At 39.7% G+C, this 14,897-nt stretch overlaps 1 protein-coding gene across 1 annotated transcript; it reads right to left on the bottom strand.

The window, feature by feature from the left end:
- Positions 1–995: 995 nt before the first annotated feature.
- TCEANC (transcription elongation factor A N-terminal and central domain containing) lies at positions 996–14,694 on the bottom strand. The gene is made up of 2 exons (XM_059821514.1): positions 14,682–14,694; positions 996–2,793 (listed from the first exon to the last, which is right to left on the bottom strand). Exon 2 carries the CDS (start codon positions 2,783–2,785, stop codon positions 1,703–1,705), a length of 1,083 nt encoding a protein of 360 aa, XP_059677497.1. The 5' UTR covers positions 2,786–2,793; positions 14,682–14,694; the 3' UTR covers positions 996–1,702.
- Between the last annotated feature and the right edge of the window lie 203 nt (positions 14,695–14,897).

Genomic DNA, 14,897 nt, shown 5'->3' with positions numbered 1-14,897 from the left:
TAAGTAGCTCTTTGTAACATCAGGTTACACAACATTTTCAGCATATATAGATAAAGGCCTGTCTTCTGTTTTATTTTTAGTCCTGGCTGGGTTTTAGGTCACCAACAGCTATTTTCTCATCTCATGCCCCTAACTCCTCTCTCTGACAGGCCATGTGGCTGGAGACCTCCAGGGCAGTGCCTTAGCCCAGAGAAGCTGACCAGCCTCAGCTATGTTATAGTTAGATGGGTGCAGGAACTGCCCTTAATTCCTCCAGCAAATGCTCACCAGGTTTCTCTGCTCAGCTGACGCATTTTAGCCTTGGACTGCAAAATGCCTGTTGTGCTTTTGTAAAAGATATCTCCATTAATGCCAAATACGCATGTGTTTATACAATAAGGTGAAAAAAACCACTTTCCTCTGTGACTAAAACATGACTTTGGCAATTTATTGACCCATTTCACCATCTCTTCTGTACTCCAAGGAAACTCATTATGAAGGTTATGTTTCCAAACAGTACTAATGCTTTGCTGCAAGAACCTAACCTCTCAAGCAGGGCAGACTTATTCTTCACTGCATTTCCTTAGGTCCATGAGTCAACACATTCGTGTGCTCAGAAAATTAGGACTCAATGCAAGACCCATTTCCTCTCATTTAAACATTTACAGTAACTCAAAAACAGTGAAGAAACCAAAATAGGGACACACAGCATGAACGTAGGCTTCTACAGGCCAATAAGACAGCTGTGAAATATACCCAGACTCAGGTGGTTCTCCCACTTCAGAAAAGAAACATTTCCCTGACTTCTGATACATACTCCGTTCAAAGTATTCAGATAGCCGATGTTGAAGTAATTTTAAGTTTTCAAAAAAGTTCAGGACAGATGTCCCAGTTCAAGAGAGGAAATCCATTCAGAAAGTAATTAACTCCTATTAACTTCATGTCTTTATTTATTAAATAAAGATAAATCTAATAATGTATTTACATAATTTTCTGAAATAAACCATTGTCTGATCTTGCATTAATTTCTTAACAGTTGCAGGACACACCATCTTATATAGCAAATCTGAACTGCAAAATGATAGATTGTCACAAATCATATTTTCCTCCCAATAGCTATAAAAAGCTAAAGCAGAATTGCATTTTTGCTTTCATTTGCTAGCTGCCTTCTCCCCCTTTTACACTCTATTTTTCATTCCTTTTTTCCTTTTAGACATTACCTCTCAAACCAACTTAATAATCTAACACTTATTTGCAAAAAGTGATTTAACTAAGGAGTGAATCCATGCTGAACATTCTGCAATGCACGCAAGTATGTGAACTGCAGTTTTGGAAACAGTTTGTTTACTGTAAATGAAACAAGTTCTGTGAGAGAACTTCTGCTGAAGATAATGAAAATTCCAAGTACTCAGTACCTTGGGGAAAAAAATTGCAGCACTTGGAATATTTTTAATGGATTTTCTAGTGAATAGTTCTCTCTTAGATACAGCATTACCATTTTTTCCCTTTTTTATTTTATTTCTTCACATATTGACATTACTTAGAACCACACAGATTTATTCAAGTCATCTTCAAAAATAACAGCGATTTTTTTAAAATTGATTTTGCACTTTTTAGTGGCAGCACCTACATAACATCAATACAAAATTTTAAATTATATACTTTCAACAGAGATGCTTTCTCATATCTATGTATCTAAACCACTTATTAAAGAGGGATAGCGTTACAAACAAATCCATCTGCTGTGATACCACTGTTCTCCACATTCATTACAAATAACGTAAGTCAACATTTGTTCATCTGGACTTGTGTTTCTCACCCAACCTGGAAGAAAAAGAGTTCCTCTGGCAATCACAGTGACAGTGCAATCAAATTTTTCACAGCGCCTACACTTTATTTTGTTTGTCTGTGTGCCATTAATAACTTGTGGAAGCTGATGTTCTTGAACAGATGATTCTGTGTACAGAGCCCTGAGCTGTTTCAGTTCATCGCTGGCCATTTCCATCACTGTCATCTCAGCAAAAGTCTTTGGACTCAACTTCCCTGAGAAAAGGTTATGTTTTAAGTGGCAACTTTTAGGGTTCTTCAGGTTAGAGATTTTGCTTCTGATGCAATTTTTATACTTTTTGTCATTTTTTGCATGAAGAGCAAAAATATGTTCTTCAATTTCTTTAGATAGCTCTAACCATTTATCAGTTTCTTCTTCGTCTTTGGCAGAACCAGTCAAAGCTTTATAAAGAAGATCCGTACTTTTACATCTCAGAGCTCCCATTGGATCCTGCCGCAGACTTGCTTCGTTAACAAGACGTTCAGAGTCTTCATTATCAGTGTGGTATTCCTCAAAAGAAGAAAGCTGATTCATGCTGCCTTCTGCGTCGTTATGTACCACATTTTTAACAGTTTGTGATGGGACCAAAAGTTCAGAACTAGTAGCATCTGATGCCTCCTGCTGATGTGGTCCTTCAGACAGTGACTGCCCTCTAGGAACCACACTGAGATGTTCAATTTCCTCTTTCACATATACAGAAACTGACGTTTTAACTTGCATTGACTGAACACAGTTGTTCTTGTAAAGTGCTTTCCACCTTGATAATAACTGCTTTGCTTTCTTTTTCAACTCTGCTGAAGCGCAGCTCTTGAGTACTCTGTATACAGCTTTGGCAATTTCTGTCCTCTGAAGATATTCCATAGTCATATCAACATCTTCAAGTTCTTTAAGATGATCCTCAATATCTTGGAAATTGTTCTCAGGCAGTAGCTTTTGAATACAACGTGCTCTGTGTACAATATTTTTCTGGTCAGACATTTTTAAACCTGAAAGTGAAAAAAATGTTTATCGTATTTATGGCAGTTATGACATTAATTCATTTTCTGTATATTCCCACAAGTTGGGGTTTTTTAATGTTATTTTACACTATTTTATTTGTATACATCACTGATTTTGCCAGCTTTTTCTTGAAATGGTGTACAGTAGAGTTAGTGGAGCAAGTGCAAAATGCAGAGCAGCCTGAGTCCTAGAAAAATGCGAGTGGGCACGCTAGTCTAACTCATGCAAGGAAAATATTCGTGGAAAGGAGAGCCCACAGGGACTTCTGGTGGCGTAGGGTTAACAATTTAAGAAGTAGGGTATGACACTAATTTTTAAGGAAAAGCACAGCGTCTTGCCAAAAAAGCACACTAACAAAGACTGCTAGTATAATAAAAACGTTTGTCATACTTGTTTTTCTACACATGTGCACCACAACAGAAGTTCACAGGGAGATTCTCAACTACTACAAGAAGGTAGGTAACCTCACAACCACTCTGCTGTATGAGATCACAGGTAGACTTTGCAGTGTTTGCACATTAGTAGACTCTAGTACCACTGGACTACCAAGAAGCAATGAGTTCTGAAATTCAGCTTTTTTCACCAAAAGCACCAGATGATCACCCATTGACGTTTAAAATCTAGACACTGTTATCAAATGATCCACTTTCCAAAAAATAAAAAAGAGGCTTTATAGGCAACATATCTCCCCCTCCTCACACATTCAGAGAAACAATAGAAACATTAGTAGGGTTTTTGCAGTATTGGTGTCAACAAATTGAATTTAGTAGGAATACTGTTTTCAGAAAATCAGTTTGGTTTTCTATCACAGAAATTTAAAGTCTATTAAAAACCATGTCTGGGACCTTCTGCTATACCAGGTGTTTGAGTAACATAATGATTTCACACTGTTGAATACATTCTGTAATAGCTTCCCCATAATCTCCAAAGGCAGATTTGTAAGTAAACAGTGCACTAATTTAATCTGAAAGTTGCAATGACATGGAGGTTTATTGCAAGACTCCAAACCCAGGGAGATCATTGCTGTCATCTTTCCAGAATGCATATGCAAAATAACCCTTCTCAGAAAAACTGACTTATGTCTCAACTTTTGGGAACCTGTATTTAAACTTCTTATTCCATTTTTCAGTTTTCAAGCATCTGACTACAAATGAACTCAGTAAAAGTTGCAATGATACAGAATACTAGAAAAATCAAAGTGGGTCCAAAACCTCCACATTGTAAGGTGCTTCTTTGGTTGCTGATTTTTGGGGGTTGCGTGTTCGGTTGGGTTTTGTTTTTTTTTTTTTTAAATCAGCCATTCCTGCAACTATACCCTAACTTAACAAGATTTTTTCACAAATCATTATAATAAATGCCAAGATGTTTGGCTATCTGTGGTTTTGTTTTTAATAAAATCTGCAAGTTTCCACTTGGTTTCTCATAACAAACGCTTTAGTTAAAATAAAATATATAGGTTTTGGCATTAGAAGACTAATTTGGAGTAGGGAGCAACATGTAGCACAGCTATGTTTTTCACAAATTTGCTTGGTTTTGCCACTGTTGTGTATATGTTGTAGCCTGTATAATGGCGAATCATTGATACATGCAGAAATTAGATATATGCATTAAGAATGACCCATAAAACATACAAAGTTAGAAAGTTTAAGAAAACTTGCACATTCACATTGTTTTAGTTAAAATTAACTTCTACAGCAGAGAGATGAGATACCTGTGAATTGTTTTTTTCATTGCAGACTTTTTCCTCACGCCATTGTTACTTCAAAAGAATAAAATTAACCAGCTAATCTGGGCATGATATCTGACCAAAAACCATTGACCTAAATGACTTTTTCAAGCACCTGGTGGAGATGTCAGAGTTTTCAGGCCTTTTGAGGAACTTTTACATGTCACCATAACTTGATACTAGGGATTTCTTCAATTACTAAACAGAAAGTAGCTGAACATATTTTATTGGGAGCTGCAAAGCGAAGGATTGGGGCTGCTCTGCAGCAAGTTTAAGTGAGTCTGACATAACTCAGTGGATCTTTAGCCCAAAATGTCATTCAGGTTCCTACATGACCCTCAACCTTTCACTTGCTATGCAAGAGACCACGTTGTATCTCTTCCAAAAGTTTATCTTTATAGCTGCTAACAGAGAAGCACGTCAGACTAGTAAACTTTTAACTGAGGTCTCCATTGCTGCCCTTTCCCTTCCCAGCTCTGGCATCATATTACAGTTTGATTATCAAGACAGGGCAGCTCAAAAATAGTGACACCAGCAAAACAGTTTCAAAACAGTAACATCTACAAACTCCTAATTGCTATTTTTAGAAATTCTTAAAAGTTAGAGACACATCTCTCTATATCCTAAAAAGTACCTATTTTCTTACAGTCATAGCATTATTAAAGCTTGCTCCCATATATTGTGACGTGTTAAATGAAAAGAAAAAGGGGATTTCAGAATGCAGTCTTCTCATGGCTTGAGTAAGATTTCCTTTTGATTCCTTTTTATCAAGCCCTTTGACCAAAAAATGCTATGTGCAAATTTACACACACAAAGAGTTAATACTACTAACATTATTCTCCTGTTTGCTGAAAAGGAGAGTTAAATGTAGAATGCAGAATTGAATGGTGTGTTGAGTGTTAAGTGTTCCTCTTTTCTTAGGAGTTGTGCAGAAAATCAGTGTTTTGTCTGAAGTTGCATTCATCCTGATTCTACTCTAGAAAAAGTCATCTGCTTGATAGAGACTGATACAAGGCTAGCTACACATGTCCATGTTCAAAGGAACTCATAAGGAGACTTCTTGCACCATCACTGTTTCCATGATGAAATCTCCTGAGAATGGGGGGAGAGGCAGGACAAGTGATACAGCTGGGTAATTTGCATGCTCTGTTGCTTTCTATGACCACCAGCCCAGCTAATTTGTTTTCTGCATGACAGAAGTAAGTTCAAACTTTAGGTAGGGTCTCAGAGCTCCACAAAAGAAAAGGACAGAGACAGAGAGCATAAACCTTCATTTGTTTCTATAATCCTGAACCACAGACCAACCTGACCTCCACAGTGAATGAACTCTGCATTCACTTAACCTGTATTTAAACAGCTTATTCTTGTCTGACGTTTTGAAGTCCTGCGAAACCTCAATAATGGCTATTACAGAAACTGATTTACTACTTAAGAAGTTTCAGAATCAGAGAAATAGAATGCATTTTTCAAATACTTAAGTTGAACTCTATGCGTCGTCATACTGAAAAGCACATATGATGGGGAATAACCCCATGCATCAGTACAGGTTAGGGGCTGACCTGCTGGAGAGCAGCTCTGTGGAAAGGGACCTGGGAGTCCTGGTGGACAACAGGATGACCATGAGCCAGCAATGGGCCCTTGTGGCCAAGAAGGCCAATGGCATCGTGGGGTGCATCAAGAAGAGTGTGGCAAGCAGGTCGAAGGAGGTTATCCTCCCCCTCTATGCTGCCCTGGTGAGGCTGCATCTGGAGTACTGTGTCCAGTTCTGGGCTCCCCGGTTCAAGAAGGACAGGGAGCTGCTGGAGAGGGTACAGCAAAGGGCTACAAAGATGATTAGGGGACTGGAACATCTTTCTTATGAGGAAAGGCTGAGGGACTTGGGTCTTTTTAGTCTGGAGAAGAGAAGAGTGAGGGGGGATCTTATCAATGCTTATAAATACTTAAGAGGTAGGTGCCAGGAGGATGGGGCCAGTCTTTTTTCAGTGGTGCCCAGTGACAGGACGAGAGGTAATGGGCACAAACTTGATCACAGGAAGTTCCATTTGAACATGAGGAGGAACTTCACTTTGAGGGTGGCAGAGCACTGGAACAAGCTGCCCAGAGAGGCTGTGGAGTCTCCTTCTCTGGAGATACTCAAAACTCACCTGGATGCATTCCTGTGCAATCTGCTCTAGCTGAAGCTGCTCTGGTGGGGGAGTTGGACTAGATGAGCTCCAGAGGTCCCTTCCAACCCCTATCACTCTGTGATTCTGTGAGTTGCATCCTCACTCATCTGTTCTGCTGCAGGAACACGCAGAAGCTATGAGAGTGGAAAGAGGTGTTTTCTTATGTAGGGCAGCCATCACTACAGCAGGATGATTCCCTGTCTCCCGAACACTAAGTAGCTGACATTAGAAAATTATGATCTGCTGGCATTTGCTGGTTTTTATGCAATCTAGGGCAGAGTTGGTGACACAGTTACATGCTCAACAAGTATGACTGCTCTATGCCTTAGAATCAGTTCTGCTCCTTCCAACATACTCCACTTCAAATGTAATTTTCTTCAGTTCTTGTACCTATGTATTGTATTATGCTACACATACCATAAAATATACTTATCCAAATGCAAGATGACTTCATGACTTCTCAAAATTTAGTATACAGCACTATGGACATGCAAAGAAATTACTATACACAAAGTGCTCTGCTGATAATTTGTCCATGCATATACTTTTACCCTGCGACAAAGGTGACGTATTTTGATCTTTCATTGAGGACTAAGCTTCATAGAAAGTTTCCTCTCTAATATTGCAGCGTGAGGATCCATACGTAAGAAATGGTGCATGAAGTCCACGGATATCATCCGCCTTATGATAGTGGTCCTTGCTCATGGTTATCCACCTGACCCTAGGCAGCCCACCAGGGTGGCAAGGTGAAGACATACCCGTTTCTGTGGCCAATCTCACACAAGAAAATTATATGGCTGAAAAAGACTCCTTCATCTCCACAGCTATAAGTGGGCAATTGGCAGCTGGGGTGATTAACACAAAGCCTCTGAGGGGAGCTGGAGCCCACGTATTGGCATCATAACCCTTTAACCCACAGCTCTACTTCTCTGATAACCCCACAGTCCTAAGCAGCTGTTCATAATGTTCAACATTCGAGGGGAAAAACAAAAAAAAAATAAAGATAGAACAAAGAGGAAGTTGGGGGAAGCCTCAAAACTTTCTGAAGAGAAAGCAAGTGTTTCACAGAAACCAAGCTGCAATTCCAAATGGGAAATTATTTTACCACTTGAGGGAGCTGTAGCATAGCAAACCCATGGAGTCTTGTGAAATGTGCATAATGAGAAACTCCAGCCTGTTAAGAAAAAAGATAAAAGAATTTCTCTGTGACCTTTAGGAGACCTCACATTTTTAGGGTACCTATTTGCCTAAATTTGGCAAAAAAACCTAAGTCCAAAGGTGCTGAGATACAGACAGGAAGGAACGGGTGCTTCCCTTATCCAGTCATTGTCCTGTACATTGCTCTTTCATTTAACATTTTTTGAATTTTGACTTTGACCACTTTTCTACCTGATTTAATGCTATTTGGCAAATGCTACTGAACAAATATTTGTAAAATTAACTGAATTGTACTCAGTCAGCATTGTTCTGCTGTCTTCATAGTTCCAAGAGCTAAGAAATCCAAGAAAAAGGATTTTTTTTCTTAAGTTATGAAATCATGCGTTTTTGTTATTGTAGAGATGCAAGAACAAAAGTACAAATTATAGTATCACAGTTTTGTGCAGTACAAAACAAACATCCTCATCCCTCCTACAACTACACAAGGCATTTCCATCCTGCTTAACTTTAGCAATGCATGAGAACATCTGTTTGAATTCCAAGTGTCTATTGAAGGTTACAAGGTAGAGATTGACTCATATTTACAATCAGACTCTAATGCTGTGCTGATGAGGTACTTTCTTGCCAAATGATTAGGAGCTCTCACACTGACTGCATGGTATAATGAGTCACTTGCGTATCCATGAATAAATGATGGTGATCAATAAAAATCTTGTAAGTTAGTTTGTTTCTAAGGAAAAAAGATAAGGCTACCTCAGGTTTAAAATATAGTCATCCTGTAATAGTAAGTAGAATCAGAACTTTTTTTAAACAGTAAAACGACTAAACAGGAGAAAACAAACAAACGAACAAAAAAACCCAGCCTGAGACACTTGCTGCTAACTGCAAAACCAGCCCCTGGGAAGAACATTGCCCCCTCCAAAACCATTTGGGGTAAATGCCTTGTTTGTGCTATACACCTTATCTGGTTCAAAGCCATAGCCTGTTTTGCCTTAGCACAGCTAATTCCCACAGATAAACCAAGACAAACTCAGAAGGCATCCAAGTAAGTGTGGATGAGTGTCTTGGAAGGGTAGAGAAGGCTGAACACCAGTCCTCCTCTCCCTCATCCCAACCTCAGATGTAGATGATTTTTTTCTCCAAGGAATTCTATGTAATCAGAAGAAAATCCAGGCCACAGCCAAGATAAAGATCGGAAGAAGCCAAGTACTCCTAACGGTGTAATAAATTTTCTGCCAAATATGTGGTTAATGCTATAGCAGAGATGGTGCATAGCACAGTCCTGGAAACACCAGATTTCTTGCTTTGGGCAACCTAAATTCCATATAAACAATGAAAACTATCAAATGCTATTTTAAACTCAGACCCTAAAAGGGAATCAGAGAATTCTCACAGCCAGCCTCCAGACAGCAACACATTCCTTCATCCTATCTGCAGTGGGACAGCAGTTATCAAAGATGTCATTTTCTGGGGCTTTTATTTCATCGTGGCAAAAATCAGGAGCTCTTCCTGCCTCTCAGCAGGACTGCCTTCCACCCCTAAAAATTTCTGAACTATACAAAAATTCATCTTCAAATAATAGCGACATGAATAAATTTAAGTTAATACAATAATAACTGAGACAATACAGCAGATGTCCATGACCACTGACACCTCACTGACCAAAACAGTCACCTCTCGGCCAAAGATCCAGAACCAGCGGAGTACGTGAGCTCAGGATTATTGCAAAACCACTCCTCAAAAAATCCCTACTTCGCCTTCAGAATGCTATCACTGTAGTGCCGGAGGCAAAATATACCTTTTATTCTTCTGCGCACAAGAGAATAGAGCCACAGTGAGCAAGAAAAGGAAAATTAAGTAAGAATACTCCGTAAAACATTGTTTCAAGAAATGTTCCAGGACAACATCTGGTGAAAGAGTATGTGCATAATGGAAAGTAGTCTGACAGAGCAATAGCTTTGTTCTGCATCTTTTACATCAGTGACTGCTTGAACTACAGCACTTTTAACTAATCTGGAGCTATACTGTCTCTACCCTGTATTTCTCTCACTGAAACCATTCTCCCACAGCCTTCTTCCCAACAGAGGGATTTTGCAGGGGAGAGAGGGCAGAGTACATCGCATTCATGTGAGGATGCACACAGTAGCCTCTTTTACAAGGCAAATATTTAATCCTGATACGGAGTTACTTCTAGAACCCCCATTTTTAATTAAAATAGAATTCTTATTTTCTTTAAAAAAAAAAATATCAATAGACTGCATAATGTAGTTATCAAGCCGCAGGGATCAACCCAAAAGTAGAGTTGTCAGCACATTTTTCAAAGAAGATCAAACAAACATGCATGGATTTAATGAGCTAGGAAAGCTGTTGCCCTTACCAGACTGCTTAGCCACTGGCTTTGTTTGACCTCAGTATATAAGCTGGACCTCAGGAAAAGACTCAAAATATTACAGCTACACCAGACAAATAACATGCCTGACTTGCCTCACGGCAAAAAGTAGCTGAGAAAATTCTTTATAAATTGAACAGCTATAGCTGTTTTGAGTACTAAGAGCTCCAGCTGATGTGACAGTGGACACACACATCCCAGCAGATATGTTACCTTGCTAATGCTTTCTTTTAAAAATTTACTTTAGAATTAAACTGATTCTCACTGGAATACTTTTCCTGTATCTTGTATGCCTTATCAATGTGAATTTTCCATCTGAACTGACTGGTTATCTGAGTTAGACACACACCTTAAACCCTGAAAATGTTACAAGTAATGCATTATTCCACTGATTTGATATGTTTACTTCTATTGATAAGGTTGACCTTTTTAATAAAATACTTCTAAAGAGTTAAAAAAATGACAAAATTTAGTTTTAACAAGTTACAGATTGAAAGTATCAAGTGGATATATTAGCTAATCTCTTCCACAACAAGATAGCTCTACAGATTCACAATACATTCTAAAAAATTATGATTCAATGGGGCAATAATAAAAAGTATATATAGTTCAGAGAGATTTGCCATTAACAGTTTCATTTGAAATTACGTGTAAGTAACGTGTGCTTGTATTTGCTTTAAAATTTGCACCATTTCACATAAAGAAACACTTACATGGTCTCTCTACTCTACAACCAGATGATTTTTCAATATTAACTTTATTCAAAATCATGCTTTCAAGTTTGGGCACAAGGTCACACAAATTTTCCATGGGGCTCTCTGGTTTTTCAAATGTTTATGACAAAGCCTTATCAAAGGTGGCAGAGGAATACCTTTTCTCTCAGCCACTTTCCACTGCTTGCCAGTATAAGGTACTAGCTGGAGCTTCCAGCAGGTCAAAAGTCAGGCTTTTGACACATGGGGTACATTTTCAAAACATGAACTACCGTTTTGGCCACAAGTGACAAATACACATAGAAAAAGAAGAGTGTTGAATTAAATTTAAGCAGATGACTCAGACATGAATTAATGCTACCTAGCTATGGTAGGGACATAGATTCTGACATATGTATTTTGCACTAATTAAGCTCACCTGCTGGAGTGAAGTTTATCAAGGGGTTCAGGCTTTTTGGCAGGCTGTACACAATTTTTCACAAATTATACAATAATTTTTGTGATTATAAATTAACAATCTCTTGCAAACTAACGAGTACAGCTCATCATCTGCACAAAAAACCCAAGCTTGCTAGAAGCACATCTGGCATCTTCCCAACATGCCTCTGTCACGAAGAGCAAAGCTTAACCTGGGACAAGTAGAAAATGCCAATACCATTCCTATAACATCACCTACCTTAGTACCCAATCAAAACTTCACTGTGTGAAATTATTTAATTTGCACTTTGTGAAACAACTGCTTCATTTCCTAACATTCATGTTTTTCCAACAGTAACAGATTTTAAACCAATTTATTATTATATTGTTAAATTTGAAAGACAATATGAGGAATATTTCACTATTTTCCCACAGCAAGAGGATGCTATAAACATTCTTCCTCACTCAAGAAACATACCAAGCAACACCAATATGATTTAAGCAGCTTATTGTCATCGTTTATTAATTAACTACTGTAATTCAATACAATTTAGTCACCTAAACTGTTCATGTGGATGGATGAGAATGATCATATTCATAATTCCAATGATTTAGGACAGCAAATCAGCAAAATAATTTCACCAAGGCTGCAACATCTTCCAAGGGGAAGCTGGTTTCTTTAATACAAATTAACTGTATTGCCTTATACAGGTAATGCTAACAGTTCCAGTTCATGAAGTGTGCTCTCTCTCACTGTCTCTCCACCATTGGGATTGGATCAGACATCTGGACTGCTCCCTCTACTCTATGTCCATGCACAAGAAGCATTCATAACACTGTCCTCCAAACACTGGGAAATCATAATTCAAAATCCCCACTGAGATTGGCTTATACACTATAATGCTTTTAGAAGTAAAAAACTGGGAGCTGTTCTGCATTTCGTTTAAGGCTGTGAGCCTCTAGTGTTCCCATCTTTCCTCCAGACACAGTTTACTTTTTGAAAACAAAAGGTTACACTATCATGTACAACATGGCTCCAAGGACCAGTACTTCAAGAAATCAGAGTTTTGAGCATTCTACTGTATCTGTAAAAGACCAACAGTACTTTCCCCGTTCACCTGTAATGATGACAATGATGTTACCTTTCATGTTCCTGCTTGATATTAGAGCTTTCCTCCACTATTTTCTAACTTCCTTTTGAATTTCTTGTTCATTTACCTAGATAGAATTAATTGGGTGGGTTTTTTTAAACCTACTGAAGTGAAGAACTTGTTGTGTGCTGCAGATTCAAAATTTGCTTTTAAGTGACAGATAACATCTGACATTATTGCATGACCACTTATTTTTCAGTCTCCATAAATACTGTTTATATCCTCTTGCAGATTTACTGATTTGAAACATGGACAGCCTCAACTTAACCAAAGGTTTCCTAAGGTGGATCTCATACCCTCCTTTCAGGAAGCTTCTGTATTGGCACAGAAGTCCAACAGAACAGACTGGCTTGCAGATAAGAGCCTAAATCAACAAGTAAAAATGTGCCTAAGACATACCTATTCAAATAACATTTGTTCACTTAATACTTTAGAAACAAAATATGAATCATTTTGGAGAGGAATGTATTCTCTTGAATACATTTCCTTGACAAAATAGCTTTAAAGATTATTCTTATTCATACAGAGCTAGCAAAGACTTCAATTCTAGCACACTACAAGCAAAAGTAAATGTTCAGTCTGCAATGTCTCTTTATGGTAAATTGTGCTGACAAATTAATATAAAAATGGAACATGTAAGTAATAAAAACGTGTCTTATGAACTTTTGTGAGTTTTTGATCATTTGTCAGATGAACACAGACGCTTTATTGCTGTAACGTTCAATTTCTAGTTAAGCCTCAGCTCAATATCATTTCTATTTGTCATTCCATTCTCAGGCACATACTTACATTAGATATCACTTCATCATTCTTTTACATTTTTTCCACTGAAAAACAATGTAACTTTTTCCCTTTAAAAATAAGTCTTTTGTATGCACATATGTTCCTGACCCCTCTACAGAGAAAGTGTATGATATTATCAAAGGGTATTTGTAAGATAGTATTAGTGTCTGCTAAAACATGAATACTTGAATATGAAAGTACATAACATCTAAACATTTGAGAGTCTTGATCACGACACCTGACATACTGGTTGAAATAAGACGTGAAATACACTTGAAATGAAACATTTTTTACACATTTAATTATTAAAAACAATTCTACACTTAAAAGTGTGAACTCTCTAATTCCTTTCTATATTTATGCCAGTATTTGACTTATCCCAAGACACCAATGCTGCATAAAGACCAATATAATAAATACCTAAAAAATTCCCATGATACTACCACCACAGATATCCATCCTGCAATTTTCAAGGTCAGCCTCTTCTGTGACTAGGAATTACAGCCACTTACGATATAAATCAGTAGGTAATTACAACAGCTTGGAGAAGCAGCTCAGCCATATGTATTTGTCTGAAAGCAGCTGACGTTCGCCTGAGGTGGAAGCCAGCCACAGATGACAGCTTGTCTGGAAAAGGTTTGGAGTCGGCCTCAGGACACCAGCAGCTGACCCACACCACTGTAACCTGCACCTCAGACACTGGCCCAAGAAACTAGGTGGAGATCAGCCTGCAGTCACTCCCATAAAACGGGTGGGCCAGTTCACACTGTAACTGTGCTGCAAGATGCCACTCAGTAATGCCACGGGTATGCTAACTCCATGTTTTTTCTCCAAATCCTTCATGAAAATCTCCTCAGGTCTGTTCCTCCTACACATCCTCAGACCCATCTAGCTTAAGTTTGATCCACTGCTCTATTCCTTAGGAGCGAAATGTCACCTCTCCTCAGACCTCTGGCCCACCAAAGCAGAAGGAGAAGCAAGCACGGCCATACCTACCTACCAACGCCCTCCGCTCCTCAGGGAGCTGTTACCTGCCTGAGCCGGGGCTAGCACCGTGCTAACGGGCAAACACACCTGGGGAGAAGCGGGGCGGTCTGTGTCTCCTGGGGGTCGAGGCTGCGCGGGGGTCCCGCCTGCCGCGGGGCACCATTTTATGGCGCTGCGGGGAGCCCCCGCACCGCTCGCTCCCGCCGCCCCTCCGGACTTCACCCCCAGCGCCCGGGCATGGGGAAGCGTCTCCTCGGCATCACCCGACGGGCAACACCAAGGAGGGGGCAGCTACGCGCCTCATTCCCGCTGCCCCTGGCGAAACACACAGGGTTACTACCACCCACCCCTCCTCCTACCCCGGCAGACCCGTGCGACCCCATTACCTCCGCAGCGGGCCTCAACATGGCGCCTCTCTCCCTGTTCCTCCTCCGCGCCGGGCCGCGCTGCCGCCATCTTTGCGAGCGGGCGGGCCGGACTGCGGAGGCGAGCGGCTGCGCGCTGGCCCCGGCCCGCGGCTCCCGGTGAGCCGAGAGCGCCGTAGTGGGGGCGCCGGGCCTGAAGCGAACGCTCCCCTTAGGGCGTGGGGAGCCCCGCTTGCT

This window comes from Gavia stellata, chromosome 1 (genome assembly GCF_030936135.1).
Source record: "Gavia stellata isolate bGavSte3 chromosome 1, bGavSte3.hap2, whole genome shotgun sequence".
Classification (NCBI taxonomy): Eukaryota; Metazoa; Chordata; class Aves; order Gaviiformes; family Gaviidae; genus Gavia; species Gavia stellata.
This window is presented reverse-complemented; position numbering and strand designations above follow the sequence as displayed.

Coding starts and splice junctions, on each gene's coding strand:
- TCEANC (XM_059821514.1), bottom strand. CDS start 2,785: ATGTCTGACCAGAAAAATATTGTACACAGAGCACGTTGTATTCAAAAG.